Below are 22,389 nucleotides of genomic sequence, written 5' to 3' on the forward strand. Positions count from 1 at the left end.
ACGGGAGAACCGACAAGAAGCAGAGAAACGGAGACGCACGTAGCCAGAGATACAGAAAGAAAAAGGAAATCCTTGAGAGTGGGAGAGGACACTCAGAGACTGTGTAAAGTCTACTGCATGTCTCTCCAGAGAGGCTGCAGTCAAAGCATCGATTTTATCGGCAGCTTCAGTGCGTTTCTGACACCTCATGAGCATCAAGGCAAGTAAATAATACATTAAAGATGAAGTCTGTGTAATAAAAGTGTCTTAAATATTCAGTAATCTGATATTGAGAGCTGCAAAACCAGACTTTGACTTACTGGATAATTAACTACTGCCTCATCACTACTATTTACCAACAATGCTGATAAGAAATTATCTTGGTGTGTTAAATAATCAACAGATGTACTTTGGCTTTTGGCCACAATGTTCGGCTCATCTAGTGATTTGATCTTTTTGTCGTCTATCGTCCTGTGAATTGTACTTGGAACTTTGAAAGCATCTCCGAAATGGAGGTCAATCCTCCTCATAGTTCTTAAACCCATAGCACCACATATTTAGTACGCTGGAAAAACAGAGTCAATAAACCAATCAGTGCCAGTGAGGCGGATCCCACGGTGGCCCGGAGAGCTCAAGGCACTGCAAAGGGATGAAACAACAAATTAACAGCCAATACTGAAAAAACACAACTAAACACAGAAATAAAGCCCAGACAACAAGGGAAAAGAAAGAAAAAAACTATAACCAGGTTTGGACACGCTTGTATAAAAATAACCCTGTAATTTGGCTCATTTTCAAAGACCGTCATTGGTTAACAACTATTTGCATGTGTATTTTCTACTGCAGCGTGTAATTCTCAAAGCTGCTCTTTGCCCCGCCCCCCCAACCCCTCTCCCTGCTTTGTGCGCCCCTGCGCGTCCTCAGTCTCCTCCCCTTTCTGTCAGCCCCGCCCTCCAGGAGTGACTTGGTGTAGTGGAGAGAGAGAGAGAGAGAGAGAGAGAGAGGCTCTGCAGACGCACACTCACACTCACACACACACGCACACACACACACACACACGCACGCACGCCGAGCTTCTGTCCTCAGCCCCGCCGTGTCTCTCACTAACGGGACAAGTTTAAACCTCGAGGATATCTTCCCCTCTCGACGTGAACGAGCCGCACTGAGGTCAGTAAGCGATACTTGTCCGGGTTGTTTCTTGTTTTTGACCGGTTGAAACTAAACGAGGTAGGAGGCAGAAGAATAAGTAGAAGAAGAAGAAGAGGAGGAAGAAGAAGAAGGGGATTTATTTCTTTCCCCCAGTGGAGGAGGAATCTCCTCTCATGTTTCCTCGCCTTTTAACCGCCGAGCCGACCACGAAGCGATCGAACCGGTGAGGAAAACCCGCCGTTTGTCCCGGTGGCTCGTGGGTTCGGCTCCACGGGTCTGAGATCAGCTGAACATCCCCCCCGGTGGTCGCCTTTGCGCCTCTGCAATGTTCGGCGTGGGTTTCTTTTCCTGCAAACTTCTCAAATCGGTGTGCAGAGGACAGATGAAGGTTTGGTCCCGAATGGATCATTTAAAAATAGCCCCGTCAGTGGCTGCTAACTTTTATTTTTTTACATTCTAGATGAATTGTTGGGTTCATCATTCCTGTAGATAATGGATTATTTGGTCTACAACATCAGGAAGTGTTCATTTTAGTCCGTCCTGCTGTTTAAAACTCTTAACAGATTTAAATTAAAGTCATGTGAAGTAACGTCACGCACTGGAGGCAAAAACCAGCATAGGATAGTCATTACTATTATTAATTGCAATGGTCAATCGTTAGCCTTTAAAATGCAAGAAAACTCCATCTATCCATCTCTCTCTGTTTTGTCCAACCAACAATCAATCAAAAACAACCTCGGTTCAGTTTATGAATTGTATAAAAGAGATGAATAATCAACATCTATGAGGCCCTTTGGTACCACGGTGACACCAGCGCTGTCTCTCGCTGTCACTGCCTCATGGTCACACAATAGACTGGAAACATCTGCACGTTGTGCCAGATGTGCTGAGGCCGGTCGGCGGCGCCTGGCCGCGTTGGCCCTTTTAAATGTTGTGATGTATGTGATGCGTGGAGACGTCCTGAGCTCTTTCTCCTGCTGCTCCTCTCAACATCTGCAGCAGCTGAGGGACAGAGAGACCCGGTGCAACCTGCCTTCATGCAGACGGCACCCGCTGCACATGTGTGTGACTAACCAGAAAGCAGAAGCATCTGTGACGCTGTGGTACCCAGGCCGTGTGTTGGACGGCATCTGAATAGATGCTCACATGCGCACGCTCACAATTGAAGTCATTCAATCGTTGATTTCAGCTGAAACGCTCAGGCTTCTTACGCATTCCAAAACACCCCCACCCCCCAAAAAAAAACAACAAAAAGAGTACAGAGAGCAGGCTCCGGCTGCCCACACGTGATCAGCAGCAGTACGAGCTGTGGTCATTGTAAGGTGAAGCTGCAGGGCGCAGAGGAGTCACAACAGGCCTTTCTTTCCTTTCTCCCGGTTGGTAAATCCTCGACTCCTTTCCTACCCTCTTCTCCTGGCGACCACGAGGGCAGAGGAGTCGAGGCTTTTAACGAATTGACCGGCGGTTCTGTGATGCTGCCGTACATGTCGAACGTATCCATGACAACTTAATTATTTGACCGGAGTCCACTTAATAATGCGTAGAATGCAAAGAATGTGCTGATCCATGCCGACCGGTCCAGCGTCTACCTCTGTAGCGCCCCCCCCCCCCCCCCCCCCCCCACCGCGACCCTCTTTGGATGGGCGATGTGAGCGGAAATATGCCGTACAAGTAGCATAATGGTGAAGGGCAGATTGTTTGATCATCTTAAATATGTACTTGTGAATATAAAAAGGAGCATGTTGAGTCTTGTATGACATTATTCCAGCTGTTTTATTAACTGAGTTCCCCCCAAAAAAAGCCAAGGAAGAACACTAGTAGGCCCAAGACCCACGAAGAACACTTGGTGGGGTCACAAGTCTGCACCCTGATGCCTCCGCTTGTCGTGGCGTGCGCCCACGTGGCCGCAGCGGCTGGAACGCTCCTCCCCCCACGTCCGGACAACGCTTCAGCCAACGAGTCCTTGGGCCCGTGGCGTGGTGCAGAGGCAGAGTGAGACTCCTCTGCTTTCCCCGAGGAGCCCCACTGCTCTCCTTCGGTTCCTGCCGCCGTAACATCTCCTCTGTAGTTTCCGAACCCCTAAGTGATGTTTAATTATTCCGACACGGTGATTTTTGGCTGTCGCTCATGAAATATTGAAACCGAACAGCGGCCCGGGAGGCACCTTTATCTTTAAATGCCGGGGCGCCGTCTGTGGCTGACATCAAAGCACTGCGTGAGCTGTTGATGAGTGACGTCTTGACTTGAATAAAAAAATTACAACGTTTCATTTCTAACTGGAAGTTTCTGGTGAGGGTTGTGAATCTCCTCCTGAAACCGCTGTGCCTGATTGCTATCGGAAAAAAGCGATTACACGGGATCAGCGTTCTGATTACAGCTGCCGTCTGCTAATCGCTGGTCTTAATAGCGAGACAGGCAAATCTCAGGGCAGCCATCGAGGCCACTTTGTAATCAGGTTCTGGATGTTGGCGTGAATGTCGCAGGTTTGGCTTGTTTGCACGGGTCGGGGTCGCAAAGTGAGCGTCGGCGTTACACAGCCGTCGTGGCATGGTTTTTTTTGCAGCGAAACGAGACAAAATCCAAAAGAAATCCAGCGAGCGTGTGAGTTTCTCTCCTTCGGGTTTGTGTGGTTTGACTGTTAAGTGATCTGTGGATATGACAGTAGATCACCTGCAGGTGCATGCTGGGATATCCAAACCCGACCCCCCCCCCCACCTGTGCAACTACCCGCTGAGAGGATAAAAAACCCAAAACACAAGCGTCAATGTTTTGTAGAGAGGAGCTTAAGCATCACGTCGTCGTCCCCCATCGATCAATGAGTGACTCCGTGAGTGTCCCCTTTTTCCACATTTATTGATTTCGAAGGTCCCTCTGAAACACCAGTATTTATAACTTATCTGAAACGCAAAGATGCTTCAAAAATGCACAAAAGTCGATACCAGTAGATCTTTATCGTGCTGTCGAGGTGACACCAAATCGAAAGCTTTTCGGTTCATGAATCCTCAGAGGAGAATAACACATTCCAGAACCTTCCGTTTGTGGGTTTGACGGATTCGATTGGCCAGACAAATATTCCGCAACCGATTGTCCGTGATGCAAAGTGAACGTTTTTAGGATGCTCGTCGGGGGGGGGGCGAAGCAGATATGAATAATGTGTGATACGTGTATTGTATCTGCAAAATGGTTAATCAATAATGAAACTCATCGTTGGGTGCTGCGCTCTAATCCCCCAGCGTGAGCAGTGAAACGAACCTCATCGCACATGACCGACCACACCGTCACTCACGCCACCTCCTCCGATCGGGCCCGATTATGAATGAATGAATGATTTCTGCTGCGTACAGACCTTGGGGGGGGGGGACGACATTAGATCATTTGTAGAGTGCCATGTCAACAAGCCTAAAACAAGGCCGCTGTGCTTTATTTACTTTACGCTTGACCTCCCGGAGACACCCGATGTTCACCCCTGGAGGCCCGGTGTGTTCCTGCCGTCAACAACGGGCGTCTTTAAAGGCGTTGATACGGCGCCGTTGCGTTCTCTTGTGCCGCGTTCCTACCTCGCTGCGTGTCTCTGTGCCGCAGCCAAAACATCCCGTGCACGCTTTGTCTCCAGAAGAAGGCCGACCAATAGCAAACGGGTGAAGTGTTGTGAACAGGAAGTGAGCTCGTAGGGTTTGTGGCCTGCGCCCTCTGTGCAGGAAGGCGTTTGGCTGGTTGGGGGGGGGGGGGTCATTTTTTCCCCCTCACATTGTTGTGGAAAGCACACAAAGCGAGCCTCGCCGGGCTATAGTTTGATCCTTCTGCGTGCGGTTAATCGTACGGCTATGAAAAAAACATGCTCCAGGATTTTGTGAATGTAAAGAATGTAAAGCGTGACGTTGTTTCTCTTCTCGGGGGGGGGGGGGGGGGAGCGCTGCTTTTCCAGCAGTTCTTATCGAGTCGGTTACCTGGAAAAATGTTACCTGCTGTCCTGATGAGCAACACGTCTCTCAGATAAGGGGAGCACAGCTGTAGGACTTCAAAGGCCACCATTGAAAGTGTTGAAACATTGTGCGTGTGTGTGTGTGTGTCTGATGTGTGTAGGTGTGCTTTTTGATGTCTGTCTTCCTGTATTCTCCTTCTCCTGTGTGAGATGGGGCTTTTTAGAGTTTGGTGCTCTCTGTCCGCTCTCCACAGCTCTTAGTGTAGAAGGTGGTTGTGGCTCTTAATTGCAGCTGAGTGTGTGTGTGTGTGTGTTTCTGGTTCTGGTTCTGGTTCGTAGCATCTGTGTTGTTTCTGCCATTTTTTAATATTTGGTTCCATTCCAAACAATTCTTTGCCCACTGTGCACACACACACACACACACACACACACACACACACACACTCTGTTAACCGCTAATGTTTTTCCCATTACGGTTTTGAAAATTTGCTAAACTATTGAGAAGCTCTGATCTCTTGGATTCCTTTTGAAGTGAACAGCTGGATCTGTTTAAATAGTGATGAGTGAGCACAAGTTTTGTCTGAAAGCTTCCTTTTAGGAGTCCCCCCCCCCCCCCCCCCCCCCCCCCCCTTCGAATAAACAGTCAGTTTAAAGTGTGTTTTATGTTCCTGACGTGATGCTGGTGTCTGAAATGATCAGCGGATGCAACATTCCTTAAAGGAAGGATCAGGTTGATTAGATTTGGTACAGATGTGCGCCGGCTCTGAAACAATGGCCGGGTCGGTGTTCTGGAGCTGTGGGTCAAAGTCCTTGCTGGCTTTCGTTCCAGCTATCCAATTACCTCCACACAGGAAGTTATGTGTTTAAATGTTTTTTTAAATGGTTTGTCAGCAGGTCGTCGGATCATGTTGGGGGGGGGAAGAAAAAAAAGTATTCGGGATCAATTTCTTTGATGTGGCTCTACATTTAGAATTCGTTGGTCTTTTGTGAAGTTTGGCTTTGTGGATTATTGTTAGATTTTCTGAAGTTGAACATATGTTGTTATTTCATTCTGACTATTTGTTGGATTTTTAAAATATCCTACTATGTATCGTTGAAAAAGTGAAATGACATAATCATAACTTAATTTAATTGACGTCAGCCAAACCTATTTTTCAAATGTACCTGACTGAAGATCACTTGGGGATGTAGATTGTAAGCCGTCTTCACCACTGTGTTTGTTTGAATCTGAACTTGAGTGACAAGGCTTCCGGTCACACTTATTTACCTTTGATTTTGACCCGCGGTACGTCGGAATTATTCTTGGAAAATCGTGTCGGGGTTAGTGGAGCGATGTGAGAATCACTGAAGGCAGCACGGGGGAGGGGGGTGGGGGGTGGGGGGGGAAGCGACTACCTCCGCTGCCCTACTTAAAGAATGGCTCTGCGTGTTGTTTTGTGCTCACAGTGAGGCGGTTTCCTGCAAACCGTTCCGCGCTTTATCGCCCTCATCAAACACGCTAAACGTCCTCTAGTTAAAACAGTTCCCCCCCCCACACACACACACACACACACGGATGACACCAGCTCCCGTGCGAGGTGCCACCACCTGCCCATCGGGAATGTAGCCAGCCATTCATGCCCCGCGCACGCACCCCAATTTTAGGGGGTTAAGCGCTCTTGATCAAGGACAACATCGACGTGGACTAGCGGCACTGAGCGGGGGGGGGGGGGGGGGGGGGGTGTCAAAACCGCCGATGCTGTGATTTAAGGACGAGCCTCTGGATCTCCCCCCGGCAGTTGTATTCTGCTCGCACATTAACCTTAAACCCGTTCAACAGATTAATATGTGCACGTACAGAGAGAGTTTAACTGTCCCCATAGTGGAGCTGTGTCACTGCATTAAAGTAGAAAATCACAAACCAGGGTAAATAGCTCTTCATCGTCATCCAACGTGGGGTTGGATCAACTAGTCCAGATGAGTCCAGCCGTCTCGGCTCAGTCGTGGATTGGAGGTGGCGCTCACTGCAGCCTGAGCCTTGTTTACCCCGGCGAGGTCTTAGCCAAAGACTCCAAACCATCATTAGGCGGCGAAATGACTCAACAGCGGGAAAGCGCTCCAAACGGTGGAGAGAGCCGGAGACGATACTAAAGGGGGAGGGAGAGGGGAGAGGGGTGGGGAGGGGCAGGAACACTTCACTTTCACTTCACGAGAGGATTTTCCGTGAATATGCGTGAGATGGAGTGAACCGGATGACTTCAGCGGGGGTTGAAACAGGGCGTGCTTTGGTCAAACCCTTTTTTTTAATAAATAAACCGATTTGTCTAAAATAAACATGAATGGCTCCTGTCTGTGTGGCGCAGATGGAGGAGCCGCCCCACCCAGGCCCACGAGCATGGACTGCAGGGGGACTGCGGGCCGCCCCCTTTTTCCGCACTGAGGTCGAGGCCTTTTGTAAAGTCCGACATTTGTCCATTTTGAAAATGGATTTGCACTAAAGGGATCAGTGCAGTGTCCTGTCAGGAAAGGCTGGAAAGCCTGCATTGGAAAAGATGCAAACCTGCATGTTGATATTACAGGCGAACCAGAGTCTCACTGTGGGCAGGGGAAATAACAGATTAGATAATATATATATATATATATATTTTAAAAACATCTCAAAGAGTAATAGGGACGACGTAAATGGAGACTTCAGTCACGCACAAGAACACTGCTGAGTAAGAAGAATAAATAAACCATTTCTCCGACTACTTTTTGTACTGCCATCGGCAAACATGTTCATTTATATGTAAAATGAAGACGATATATATCGCAGCACCAAAAATGGTCGCGCTCATTTTCATGTATCGTGCCATAAGTCAATATATCGATTACTGCGACAGGTCTACTCGGAACGTGGATCTGTTTAATGAGAGGAATTATATATCATGAATTATTTTGCAATAGAGCATCACGTTTAGTTCACACAAAGGTCTTCTACTGTATATGGAAAAAGTCTGCTACCTGTCTTAAAGTGCATTGTGCAATGATGTGTGCAAGATGTTGAAAGGCATCTTGGGAAGTCGCATTCCTGCCTCCTGCGTAGTAATGCACCTGAGAAGGCAACAATTTAAGATATGGAAATGTTTTTGCATGTTTTGTTGTGAGGGAAAAGGCATTTGCAGCTGTACCGAGGAGTCGATTGAGACCAAGCTTGAGTTAATTGAGCAATGAAACTATTAAATCAAATGATTAATTGTTAAAATCACCAATCTTTCTCTGATTGCAGTTTTTCAAATGAGTGTATCTCCTGTTTTCTTTGGTAGTCTTGAGTGACTAGATGTAAATAAAATCGCAGAGGGGGGCTCCTTTAATCTCTTTCATTTGGTCGCTTGCTCTCCATCAAACCAACATGCAAGGAAACTTTGTGCGTGCTTCGCCTGTGAATGTTGCTGCGGCGCTCTCATCAGACGGGCAAGGAGATTGCCGGTGGTAATCTCACAAGGTCTTACGGCATAGACTACTTCAGAGGGAAAAAAATCAAGAAATCCCAGCTCATTTTTCCACATGAAGTATAGATGGAAATAAAACACGTCAAGCAGGTCAACAACACTCGTTGTCTCCAGGACCTTTTTTAATCGGGAGGGTTGTTGTCCGTTTGGTCATCGTTTTCTCCTCTTTGTGATGAGGTTTAATCCCTTGAGTTTATTGAGCTGATTCTGACCTCGTGTCTATTTTGGGTAAATCTCCCTTTGTCATGAATTGACAACACCGCTTAAAAATACAAGTTGGATTGATTTTAGTCGACTCTCACAAAGATGAGCAGGAAGCTCACGAGGTGCACGGGGGAATTACGTTCCCACAGGACAACAACCACCAACCACCATCTGGCTTATTTTTCCGTGTCGGACACACGATACCTGGCTAGAAATGCAGATATCGACCCCTTTTATAAAAGATAATATCATCAGGTATTGTGACAATTATTTTGATTTGATTTCTTGCCAAACATATAATTCGTCCAGTCAGAGGACAGCGAGTTGAACTCCAGGACGGCCGTAAAAAACCCATTCAATGTGTATTTAACCTTTTGTAATCCTGTGAATTTCCCCGCTGCGGACTAATAATGGATTATCTAATAATGGATTATCGAATAAGGGATTATCTTATCTAACAACAGAAACTAAATAAAACTCATCAGAGCGCTCTTTGTTGGTCTCTCCGCCGTCCAACAACCAGCAAATCTAGTGCGAGCTTTTGAAAGAAAAGAGTTTTGTGATAAGTTTAAAAAAATACGAAACCGTGGTAACATTTTAGCTTTTTATTAAGGGGGGGGCGGCATACACCCGCCTTGGTAAAGCATTGCACCACTGTATTTTGAATGTGTGTTTTCCATTCAACTTTTACATAGGTATATATATATATATATATACATACATGCTTGGTAGAAAAAGGCACTATCTCTGCATTCTGCAGTTGGTTCCGCGGGGGCGGGGGCCTCGGCCTCCCTCTGACCCGCCGCTGACTCTGCGGGCTCCTGCAGCGATGGAAAAGGTCTGTAGTCGGTTGACATAGTTTAGTGTCTCTGCTCCGAAGATCTTCAGATAGAGGCTGCAGTGCTAAGTGACTATTCAGTTAAGTGATGGTTATTTATTCGCGTACCAAACTGAGAGAGCCGGGCCGCCCTTAACCCTCTTTGGAATGTTTTTATCTTGCAATGCACAAACTCGACAGGAATGTGTCTGTCCCACACGCACGCTTTTGAATTAAGACAGAAGAAGGTGCCCCATTCGGCCTGGATCTTTGTCTTATTCTAAATGCTGTTGCTGCGTTGGAACAGTTTGTTTGTTTGTTTGTTGTTTACATCTGTCCCTCTTCACTTCATTTCAGTCTCGGCCAGTTGGACCACCGTGGCTCGAATAGGAATCAACTGCAAGTGATGATTGGGAGGCCCTTTTTTGTGTTTTTTTAATTTTTTATTCAACTTCACGACACGGCACATTTCTATTCAAAACAGTTTTTCCATTTCCATGTCAGTCATATTTTTTGGATCCCTATTTGCATTTAAATTCCCTCATTTTTGAATTTTCCCTATTTCAGCTATGCTCCATATTTACCATGTGACCAGAGGAAAGTATGTTGATCCAAGCTGATGCAGTTCGAGGCTTATCAACTGAATTGAGCTCATTCAGGTGTCACCTGGGTGGAATATTAATTTACTTTATGGCCCCATGAAATGTGTGGATGCTTCCTCGGCTCAGTCGTGGATGCGACTGGCCGCTCGCAGCATCCCGACGCCTCGGTTCAGTCTCCGCGCCGCGCGCCGTCTACCTCTGCCCTGGTTCATTACGGCAGGGGACACAATGACCCAGAATCTAGTTGACCCCGAGTGCTTTAAATCAAGGCTCCACCGAAGGAAATAAATTCTCTCCCTTTACCAGCACACCCAGCGCCAACTAGGACAAGTAATCCAGACAGAATAAAAACGTCCTCTCAGTCCGCACGGAGGGGGAGAGAGAGAGCGAGAGAGAGAGAGAGAGAGAGGGAGAGAATTGACTGGATGGATTGAAAAGTGGTGCACTGCTGCAACACAAGACGAGCTAACAGAGCAGTTCCATGAAAAGCCGATACCAAAATCGTAAAGATTGTCATTCTTCTACATTATATTTGCAGTTTTTTTATTATTAGAGGTTCTCTGCTGAGTTTGTCCAACAGTCAACTGAAACAATCCATACATTTATTTTTGATGGTTTTTAAGTGATGGTTTTAAACGTACCAACGGGGGGGGGGGGTGGGAGGGGTGTGTGTGAGTGAGAGAGTGTGTGTGAGAGAGAGAAGTGTTCCACGGCTCACTGGAGTTTTCTGTTTACATGCAGCAACTGCTCCTCGCCCCTTACATCTTCTTTCTCTTCCCTCTGTCTCTGAGTAAGAAGGTTTCCCCTCTCCTCTTCGTCGAAGAGGAATCTGCTGCTGCTGCTAAGGGGGCCGAGACTCGCGTTCATAACAGAACTCGACGTAACAGGAGGGGAAAATTGAAACGTGCAATTAACTAGATCGGGAGCCCTTTGAATGCTTCTTTACGGCTCTCAACATGGCGGCTCACAGCTCACGGTGCTGACGTCGCTTACAGTGTAAACTGTGTCTGACAGAGCTAACAGTGTTTACCTGGCTGGGGCAGAGGAGGGTGTGGGGGGGTCTCCTGCTTTCAGTGGGGATGGCTTCATCAGCTGTAACCGCCACATGAGCGCAGAGCTAAACCATGTCAACAAAGCAAGGAGGGAAGTCCGATAACGTCCTTCATTACAATACTGCGTCAAATCTTTACAAAGACAATACTTGTTTTCTGCTCTAGATGCTTTTTTCAGTCTGTTATATCCAGCTCCTTTTGAAATATTCATTACTAATGTAGTTTAAATAAGTGAAGCTAAGAGCTGTTTGAGTGGGTTGCAGACTATTGTACATAAAAACGTCCTTTTTCTTTGGCGACAGAAGTGCTTTTAAGCTTCAGAGCAGGAGAAATGAATGAAAACATGAAGCCTCATTAAAAGATTATCATGTAGAATACATCGTTAGTGCATACTACAGCAAAAAGACATTCCATAAAGTGAAAAGGCTACAAATATCAGCGAAATGAGGAGACCTGCAGCACCAAGTCAAGCTCTCTGCAGGGTGTGTGAACCGTGAGTAAACAAGGTGTGATGCTGTGTGTGTGTGTCTGTGTGTGTGTCTGTGTTCTCTCAGTTTGACATCAGTGACTTTGAGCTGACGCGGCCAGGGGTCGTGTTTCGGCTAATGGCCGCGCTCGTCACAGGTCAGAGGTCAAATCTCAGCGTGGCTTATTTCCACTGGGTCTGTTTACTCCTGGTTTTCCCCGTCACTCCCATCCGTGACGATAACATTGTGTTCACCAATTTAAACTGTTTGGATCCGGGATGAGGGCGACATCAATGGTCCAGCAGGGCGAGGAATATGAGCAGAGGATCCTTATCAAAAACACCTATGTTTGTATCGTCATGGTTGTTATGGTTTGCTGTTGAAAAGGAAAAAATTGTCCTTTAAATCTACCAATTATGATGAGGCCTTTACTTACATTTCTCGTGTGCTCCTTGTCCACCTTTACTTTTTAACTTTTCATCAACAATTTTCATGTTCCAGATGCATTCACTTGAATTGAACCAGGTGACTCATAGTATTTTGTACTGTACATATTGTTACAATATTATTCTCATACAATAAGGGTTTCTTGAACTGTTGATTCATGTCATCTATTTGGTATCTATTTCAGCTACTGTACTCCAACCCTAACAGATTTGAATGCTCACTTGCACGTCATGCTGGGGGTTTGTCGGGATTACTGGTTTCAGATAATCCGACTAAACTGTTGGATTATTTACAATCGCTCTGATCATAGTGGCCTTGCCGCCGTGTGCTTAGCAAATGGACAAAAGGAATGGCATAAACCAGAATCATTGTTGATTTGAAGCTATTAGCGTGTGCTAAATGCCTCACTTTGTCTTTGCCTTTTTTCCGGTATGCAAAGAGGGAGCCGGGCATTGATTTCTCTTCCAGTCTAATGTGTCGTTTTCACCAATGAAAGAAAAAATACTGCCCAGTCGGATGTTATGGATTTCTTTTCTTATCTCGGGTGAACTTAGCACTTTGGGAACTCCGAAAAGGGTTGTCATTGGGAGAAAGAGCCTTCTGTGGTTCAGCTAATTCACGAGAAGATGTTGCCGCTCAATTGAAACCCTGAAAATTGCATCGAGCGCACATTTTTTAAACAAATGCACTCTCACAGAAGTGGTCCTCACGGAGCCTTGCATGGTCTCGCATCACTGAATCTTGAATTCCACACTGGGGCCTAAAATGAATTTTCATTAACAAATTAAATCCTCTTGGAGTGACGGAAGGATTCAGGAGAAGTGTTTGTCACTCAGGCAAGAGACGCTGACGCTGGATGTCACTCACAGCTGGAAGTCCTTGACCTTGTTGTTGTTGTTGTTCGGCCCGGTCCCATAAGAGCCCGGCCCTGTGACTCGGGGTCTCTCCGGGGGTCGGCACGGCGACGAGACAGAGCCCAGGTCGAGGGACACCGCAGCTTCTGGCGTTCCTTCGGCTGAGGCCGCAGTTTCACGAGGAGGAGGAGGAGGCGAACAACGTGCGCACAAACCCCCTCATGACGGAGGGGTTTGTGCAGCCTGCATGAATACACACACGTCGATACACACACAGACACTGGCCCATTGTGTGCAACACTACCGCCTGTGTCTCCGCCTCCTTGCTGCTACATGGCACGCACTGTAAGCAAGTGTGTGTGTGTGTGTTTGTTTGTTTGTGCACCGTGTTCTGGTGCACGCGGCCCAAACCGCTACGCAATAAATCAAGTTAGTCGATTCGTTTTGCTTAGTTGGATAAACTCTGGGTCTCGGGCATGTTATGGACACTTGAAACGTTGCACCGTTTTATTCGGTTGGGAACTGAATTTCGTTGGTGCGACAAATCAAGATATTTGATTGTTTCCTGATTTGATTAATCACCAAAAATCTCCAGCAGGCTGATACATAATGAAACAATGCTTTGTTTTTAGGGTTGAATCAGAGTGTGGTTTAGATTTCGTGAATCTTTTTGTTTGATAAATAACTTGCACAGGGGAACAAACCCACTCACTATTCCGTGGGCCGGTGCTCGGCCTTCTTCTCCTCCTCCCTCTTCTTCCTCTTCGACGCGGTCGGCCTCAGTGGGCGGAGTCTTCTTACTTTTACATTGCATGTTATTCAGCCGATGCTTTTATCCAAAGCAGTTCATAACAAGCGCACTCAAGCAACCAGAGAGTGCAGACCCAGGACAACAAGTACAATTTCTTCCAAGAAAAGCCAAGCCACCAAGTATAAGTAAGTGCTACCTGGTCAGGGAATAGTGGGTAAAGGTGTGTTTTTAGTTTCAGACTTGGTGTCATCCTGATGCCACCGTTTAGCTCCTTTAACTGTCCGTCACAGCTCAGAGGGGAACTGTGCAAACTTTGCGCCGCCGTGTCAAAAGAGTCGAAGTAATTGGTTGTCAGGTCTGTTCAGCACCTGAGGAAGGAAACCATTGTCGTCATGACTTGAGACGTTCATAATGGGCCTAAAGTGAGTCTTTGTGTAGATGAACTATTATTAAAAGCCTGTTTCTGAATGGTGTTGAAATGTCAGTGTTAGAACAAAAGGTTTTCAACATCAATTGAAGGATAATTTAAATTTAAATGATTCTTTTCATATTCTCCTTCCTTAAACTATGAGACAAAAGGACTATTGTTAAAATCAACTTCTTTAAATGGTCTTGATGAAGAGGACCTGATAATAATGGGGAACCATTTCAGCTTAAAGTCAATTTTTGTTAATTTATTCTCCCTATAAAATCCTGTTGGATATGAGAAAATGAAATGTAAGCGGTCGGCTCCCGCTTAGACATTGAAACGGGTCAAAAAATACTGTAGACCTCTTACCTTAAATTGCCCTGATGCATGGGGGAATAAAGTTTCTGTTTCTCATTTAACTGTCATGAACCCAATCACAGTGCCTGCACCGTGTACTTGGAGGGGGGTCGTATCGGTTAATCATATTGGTTTCTATTGGAGGACGTTCAGCCATTTAATTGCAGATAAAACTGACTCCAGTCGACCCAATATTTTACGTTTCACAGCGTGTGAGTGGTTTTCCACAGCAAGGAGTCAATTAACGTCATAGACATAGACATATAATCTATATGCAGGAGTTAAACATCCATGGAGAGGAATCTACCTGCTTGTTGGTTAACATTTCTGTGCTTTCAAATGCTAAATAAGTCGGTGGAGTTGTGAGGTTTTTGCCATGTGAAATGATATAGTGACCTCTCCATTCTGTTGACAAACATCTATCAAATGAATATTAGTGCTAAATATTCTCAGGATAGTTAATATTAGTGAGAGGTTTAGATGAAATCCTTTCTGTGTAGTATAAGCTCCACTGTGCTGCCATTAGCTGCTCGGTCTGTTGCCAAATCACCTTCCTAATGATGATGGGGGGGGGGGGGGGGGGCAGAATGACCTCAATCCAGCTGGTTTGTGGAGATATTAGTGAATTAAAGCTGATGTTGGCATTGCTGGACACACACACACACACACACACACACACACACACTTTTGCGATGCTGTAATTTGTGTGAGCCATTCATTGTCTGATTTAATTTCCTTTTCAACCCCATTTGATTTAAGGTAAAAGTGGCTCTAATTTAAGGTTTCCGTCCTTGAGGGGACATTCGGCTCTTGTGAGTGTGGAAACTCACGGACGCACACAGCTGTGATGAAAAGGAGATAATGGACCCGGATGCTCGGTGACAGTGGCTTTGTGCAGAAGGAGACAGGCGGCCGCGACAGGCGAGATGCTGTTGTTTTTTTTTTTTTTTTTTTGTCCAGACAACTGTTGTACATCTATTTCAGGAGCGTGAGTTGGTTTGATCTTGCAATCACGACTAAAACTAAATTTGTGATGCAAAAGTTGAGTTTGACATATCTTCAAAACTGCATGGCGGAAAATACGGGGGGCGTCTGCGTTCTTCTCTGCGGCTCAAAGTAACAGAAACAAGAACGCGGATCAGCACCAGGGGCTCTTTGGTGATCCGTTAGAGAGGCGTCGAACGGAAAGTGCCTGTAAAAAAAATGCCCCTCTGTAAATGCCCCCCCCCCCCTCCCCCCATAACAGAACGGTGGGTGAGAAAAGGTTAAGCTGGCACGACTTGAGACGAGCAGGGAAACCGCTGCGCGCTCGCTGAGGCCTTTTCGCTCCTGTGGTTTTGGGGCGTTCGGGGGCTCGAGAGCGAGGAGGAAAATGCAGAGTCTCGGAAAAATGACGTGGTTTTGTTGGCAACATGGTCTCCAACTAGATTGGTATTTTATATGGACAGGTTTTTAATTTGTAAGCTTGATGGTGATTTTGACAAAATCATGTTAATCCAGCACAAATCATGGATCAAATTAAAACTTGTCTCGGATGTTTTCATTATTTGTTCGTTGTTTGATAAAACATCATAAAACTGCTTAAAAAATAATAATACAGTATCCTGCTGCACAAGCCGTCTTTGTCAAACGTCTCATTCTGACAGACCCAAAGTCAAAAATATTATACATATATAAATGATATTAAATTAAGTTTGCTATATTGTAAGACAAAATAAACCTGGTAAATCTTAATTTTGAGAACCTAAAAAAAAGGGATAAAAAAGTATAGTATAGTATTTAACAGTTAACACTGTAGGGACACTTTTTATCACTGTTTCAGTGAGTAAAGCAAACCGATGCTGTGAATGTCTTGATATACAGTACCAGTCAAAAGTTTAAATCAACTTTCTCTTTGGATTAAATTGGAAAATGTGTCATAACTTTTTACTGTAAATCTCAGTGAAAATGGTTCCTTTGCTGATTCTGTACGTGTGTCGTATGATACCTTTTACATCAATCCAGTGCTGTGAGAGATTTGTAAGCAACATTCAAAGTGCTTTAAGTACAGCCTCAAGTTATTACTGTCATTCGCCAATTAATGCAGAAGTTATTAGTCTGTCTGAGTCGGTTTCCGCCACTTGTTGCTTTTTCCGTCTCGGGCTGCTACGTTCACTTCTTTGTGTGTGCGCGTGTGTTTGTGTGCGTGTGTGTGTGTGTGTGTGAGAGAGTGAGTAATATCATTACCGCCGCTCTGATTCCCCTGATTTGATCAACGGTAGCTCCTGGGTTTCATATTCCCGGCTCTAATGGCACCAAGCATCAAAGACGGCTTAAGAAAACACTGGACGTTCCTTGTTTGTCACACATCCTGTCTGAAGTTAATTCACTTTGCCTGATCCACTCACACAGAGAGAGAGAGAGAGATGTGTCTGGAAGCCTCACCGTGATTCTGAGGAAACTTTAACTGTTGCGTATCAAAGCATTTTGTGTTGAAAAGTTGGTTCAGGGCTTTGGGGTAAAAGTTATTCTCCTTTAGGCTCCTTTTTTAATATCTGTTATAACTTCAATCATCCCAGTGGAAATATTTGCTCATATTTGAAACGAAATATTCTTCATGTTATCATATTATCTGTGCAGCATGTTTCTGTATTTCGTTGGAAATGCACTCGCATGTTTGGGGAAAGATTGCAACATCGACACAGACTTCAGACAATCTTCTCTTTGTCATGACCGCATTTGTTCTCTATTTTGTAATTTGGCACCCCCCCCCACACCGTGTGTGTGTGTGTGTGTGTGTGTGTGTGTGTGTGTGTGTGTGTGTGTGTGTGTGTGTGTGTGTCTGATCGCGTGGAGCGTTTATTATGTCATCACCTCCTCCACTGAACTTGGCTCTCATAAACCCTTAGAAGGGTGGCCCACTTACTGGCTGCAGTTCAGCTGAGTAGAAAATAAGCCAATGAAAACTTTTACAGCCAAGCGATTCATTTTTTTTAAAAGCCTACAGTTAAGTCTGACGTGAGCGAAACAATTTCGAGGTCTGTTTGAAACTCTGAAGATTGAACAGTGACATGTTCATTAACCGTATCCTTATTTTACCCATCATCCAGGCTCCTTTTGTCCCATTAGCGCACACGTTAAGACGGACCGCATCGCTCGAACCCATCGGCCTCCATCAGTAGGAGCGTTGAGCAAGACGAAGCCGTGCTTTGTTCATTCAAGGTCACTTTGTTGAATGCGTGTGGAGGTGTCTTTCTTTTGAGTCATTTCACTTCACACGCACGCACACACACACACACACACACACACGATGGTGCTGCTATAGGAAGTGATCACGCCGCGTGTTTCCTGTCCATGTCTCTTTAGCAGTTCGGTAACCAGAGCCGCAGAGGAAACGTGGTGCACGGTGGTGCACGGTGGTGCACGGTGGTGCACGGTGGTGCTCTGGCGGGCCGGCACTTGTGCGCTGTGGAGCATTTAGTGCGACCGGCTGCAGGCATGACAGGAAATGCTCATCGGCATCGGTGAGTTAGAAAGGAGTGCTAGTCGTAGGAAGTAGTTCGTAAGTATTATGTGTCCTTGTGGGTGTTTGTTTTGGTCCTGGCTTTTAGCAGAAGGTCGCACACAGTTTTGTTTAAAGGAAGTGGTTTAAGTAGACTCAATCTTAAGCAGATGTTATTTACTCTATTTAACAATGTTAATCGTAATGTCTATGATTCCACCATAGAACTGTCAGGTTGTATTATGCGGAGTTGTTTCACTGGAAGCAGAACTTTAAATGGTCAGAGAGGAAAACAGGGCACTCACTTGGAAGTTTTTTTTGTTTTGTTTAGTTTCTCATCAATAACTGGCGTTTACTTGTAGCTTCCAGGAAGCGGTTGACTTGTATGGCTCATTTCTGTCACATTTCACATCAGTCATTGAGGTAAAAAATGGAAAAAAAAGTGGCCTCTTCTCACGCAGGTTCCCTTTTTCAGACCCATCCTCACTTTTGAATGCACGTGAATCTTGTGTAATGTGTAATGCTGCATCAAACCACCTCCACATTTGGTTTGCCGATGTGCACAGTACAAAGTAAAACAAGTTTGTGGCTCATATCTTCACTCACAATGTCCCTCTCTCTCTCTCTCCTCTCACAGGACGTTTACCGCTGCCGAAGGATGACAATTAAAATAGCGACGATGACGATGGGAGGAGGCTACGGCCGAAGGGGCAGCCCTCGCTAGGATCCTCACTTCACCTCCCGCCCCCCACCCCTCCCTCCACCATTTACATCCTCTCCTGCCGCCCCTCCGCCTTCGCGGCATGGCCAACCACCTGGAGCTGATCCAGGAGCTGCAGCAGCTGGACAAAGCGCCCAGTCTGGAGAGGCTGCGGGCAGCCCAGAAGCGGCGCACCCAGCAGCTGAAGAGATGGGCCGTGTACGAGAAGGAGATGCAGAGCCGGAAGCGGAAGGCCGACAAGAAGGGACGCAGCGGCGGCAACCTGCACGCCGCCGAGTCCAGGAGGCGCGTGTCGTTCGCCGCCAGCGTGGCTCTCCTGGAGGCATCGGCCAGGAACGACCCGGATGAAGGTAGGGACGAGTTAGACAACGGGAGTGTAGATTTATGGGGACATGTGCCCTTAACGTGTGACTAATGGGTACACACACACACTATGGTAACCGTCGTAGATTTACTCTCGTCGTAACGAGGCAACGTGTTGCAGATATGCGCCGGGGTTTTGTTTAAATGCTCCGAGTCGAACCCGGTCACAGAGCTCAGTGAGGCCACGTTTGAATAATTACTCTAATTTCAGCCTCACCTCAAATTCTTCAGCTGCATATCAAAATGCCAAGGTCAGGAAAAAGGATTAGACGGGCCTGCTCCCTTAAACTGTCGGTGGAAGCTGCTGGATTTGTTCTGCTAGGAGACCGTTTTCTCATTCTGAAATAATAGAGTTGTCACACTGAGATGAAGCTCTGCCAGTCTTTTTAATTAAATCTTTTACGGATGGTGCCCCACTCCCCCTATTTGCAGATAATAATTGTTTCCCCCCCAGTACAAACGGTCCCACGATGCTGTGGCAGTGCTAACAGTACGCCACTGATGCAGGAATGATAACAGGATCTGTATCATTTGGATACGACATCTAATCTAACTTCGCTTTAACTTTAAAATTAGATCGGGATTTTCTTTTATTAAAATCATATTCCGCCCGTGGCTGTGCTACTGTACATTCTGTTTGTGCAAGCTGTCGTCGCAGATATGAGGGGGGAGAAAAAGCCATAAGGCTGATGTACAAGGATTCCCACGGAGCAGACGCTGCACCGCGTACACACACACACACACACACACACACACACACACACATACTCCGAGGCAGTGGTTCGCTTGGGATTTGTGTTTTTTTTTTTTTTTTTTTTTTTCAATCTTGTGTAACCCAAATAAAGATCTGATGAAACCAGCAGGCGAGAAAAGGATATCACCTTTTTGGGGGAATAAAGGCTGTTTCTTTGTTGCCGCCTCATTAGCGGTGCTGTTGTGTGAGAGATCATGGAAACGGTTGGAATAGCATTGACATTTTTTTTTTTTTGTTTTTTTTTTTTGTTCTTACGCTGCCGTGCCGAGTTTTGTTCCCAGAAAGTCTGCTGAGCCGATTAGACCTTGAAGCAGGACGTTTGCGGCACCTCCGAGGTGTCCAGCTACGTGCAAACATTTGCAGATTTATGTGCAGCGTCGTCCAGTCGGCCGAACCATATTAGACAAACTCTAGCAGTAGGCCCAAAAAATACTTGATAGCTTGCTGTAACACTGGACCCTTTTGCTGTAGATTTGCTTTTTGTTAGACATTGTGCAGTAGACTTGCTGTGCAGTTATAGCGGATGCAGCGTCACATTTTCAGCAAGCGGAACGCTCGGAGCTTTGTCGATACTCGTATATCTGAACAAACACTCGATAGACGTTCGTGGTCGGAAATATTTAAACAACTATGACATTAATTACCCAACGGAATGGATTTTAATACCTAATCTGATCGCATCATTTCAGAGCTTTGAAATTAGACCTCAAACTTGGTGAATGCTTGGTGCTAATTAAAGAATCTTAGTATGCTAATGTGATGGTTAACATGCAACCGCTACATTTCAGCATCACCACGACACCTTATATGGCATCACACATTATATTTCAGCATGTGCCTAACATCATTTCACTCCATTGTCAGACACACAGCTTCAAAGAGGCCAGGTTAGCTGCTGACCCCATAATCGGCGAAGCTCAGCATTGGACGCCTGTGTAGACGCACGAGTCCGTGTGCGGCGTTGGACACACTGAGACCCCGTGTCCCTGCTGCGGTTTTCCGCCCCGCTGACGGGCGCCTGCACGGGGGGGAAGGAGATATTTACCCACAGTGCTGCTTAATGAGGACGACCGCGACGGAGGCGGAGAGATGAAAAGCTGAGCGGAGCCCACGCGGCTCCGGTGGCAGCTGGCTCATTCCGGAGCCCGACAATCTCCCCGCTCTCATTCCCCACTGGTCCCCAAATGCTCCATCGAGCAGCGTGACTGCGTGCTGTTCAGAGCACGCTGCTCGCAGTATTGTGCACACGTGTGTTGTTGGTTCTCTTGCGCTGCCAAGAGAAAGCGGTGAAAGGAAATTGAGTTGTAGCTTCTTAGAAATACAGGACGTCAGCAGTGACATTTACATAAATTACACACATTATTTAGACTCTTAATTTGCAAGAACGGCCATTAGCAAAGCCACTGTGAGCAGGTTTGCTGGTTGTAGATCCTGCCAACTGTCCCCTCTTCTTCCAATAAGAGGAAGGTTGATGGGGAGGAGTAAGAGGAACAGAGGGAGCCCGAGATTGACTTTGACCCGAGGTTGACTCGGACATAATAAGATGAGAGGTTGGATTGGCAGGAGTGACCCCTGCTCACTCCCAGATTGGTCGAGATGTTTCCTTTGATTCTCCCACTATTCTCCCTCTGATTGGTTGCGGTCAGAGGGTCTGTGTGTGTGTGTGTGTGTGTGTGTTCATCCTTGTTTTAGGAGTGTTTACTGTTTTTCTCGTGCTTCGAAAGGCTCGGCTGTCTTTGCTCGCTCGTTTGTAAGTGCATGCGTTTGATGGTGCGTGTTGTGCTTCCTCTCTGAACTGCAACGTCTCCAGTAATTATAACGTGCTGCAGCAGCAGCAGCAGCCGACCCGCCAGGCCCTGAGGAGATGCAGTTACACAGCAAAGGAGCAGAGGACACAATGTGTGTACCCGGGCTGAAGGTGGTGTTGTGGTGGTCGGACGCTGAGAGAGAAAAAAACCCAACACAGTTTTAAGGAGCGAGGGTTTCCATGGAGAAATGTTTCTGTCTGGTCGGATGCTGGCTGGAGAGGCTTTTAGACGAGGAGAAAAGAAAGGAGGAAACCATCGGGTTGGATGGAAAAGGGATGCGTCCGGGCTCCGTGTCCATTTGTCTCCCCCTGAGGCGGCCTCCGTTCTGAACCCCGCGCCCCCTCGCAGTGACGAGGGTTGATGGCTGTGAGTTATTGTGGCGCACCGCCACGTCTCTCTCTGACTATTGAGACCGATGGATTTTCTTCTCTAGAGAATCACTATCCTGCAGAGAAGCAGTCATCAGGTTCAACAAGGACAGTCATCACACACACACACACACACATTGTGTAGAGTGTGCTGACATTTCTTCTTTAACACTGCTGTGCAATTTGAGGAAATAATCAATCTACTCAGACTGAATTCTCCATTATCACCAGCACGACACATGGGAGAGCTATTTAGAAAAGCAACATTTAAGTTCACATTTCTGGCAATTGGCATCGATTGATTGAGCATGAATTAATATTGAGATTGACTTGCGATGATGCTCTGCATTAATAATTAAAGCAATGCATTAGGTGAAGTAAATGTACCTAACCCGACCGCCTGTACGTGGCTTA

General features: G+C 46.2%; 1 protein-coding gene across 2 annotated transcripts in view; it reads left to right on the top strand.

The window, feature by feature from the left end:
* The first annotated feature begins 1,007 nt into the window (after positions 1 to 1,007).
* ppp1r16b (protein phosphatase 1, regulatory subunit 16B) overlaps positions 1,008 to 22,389 on the top strand; it is a 50,445-nt gene continuing 29,063 nt past the window's right edge. The window contains exons 1-2 of one of the 2 annotated variants that reach the window (XM_037447987.2): positions 1,008 to 1,146; positions 18,599 to 19,032. In XM_037447987.2, coding sequence (XP_037303884.1) covers positions 18,765 to 19,032 — 268 coding nt within the window. In that variant the 5' untranslated portion in view covers positions 1,008 to 1,146; positions 18,599 to 18,764. The other variant, XM_037447986.2, reaches the window with a different exon arrangement.

Source organism: Pungitius pungitius, chromosome 8, assembly GCF_949316345.1.
Source record: "Pungitius pungitius chromosome 8, fPunPun2.1, whole genome shotgun sequence".
Taxonomy (NCBI): Eukaryota; Metazoa; Chordata; class Actinopteri; order Perciformes; family Gasterosteidae; genus Pungitius; species Pungitius pungitius.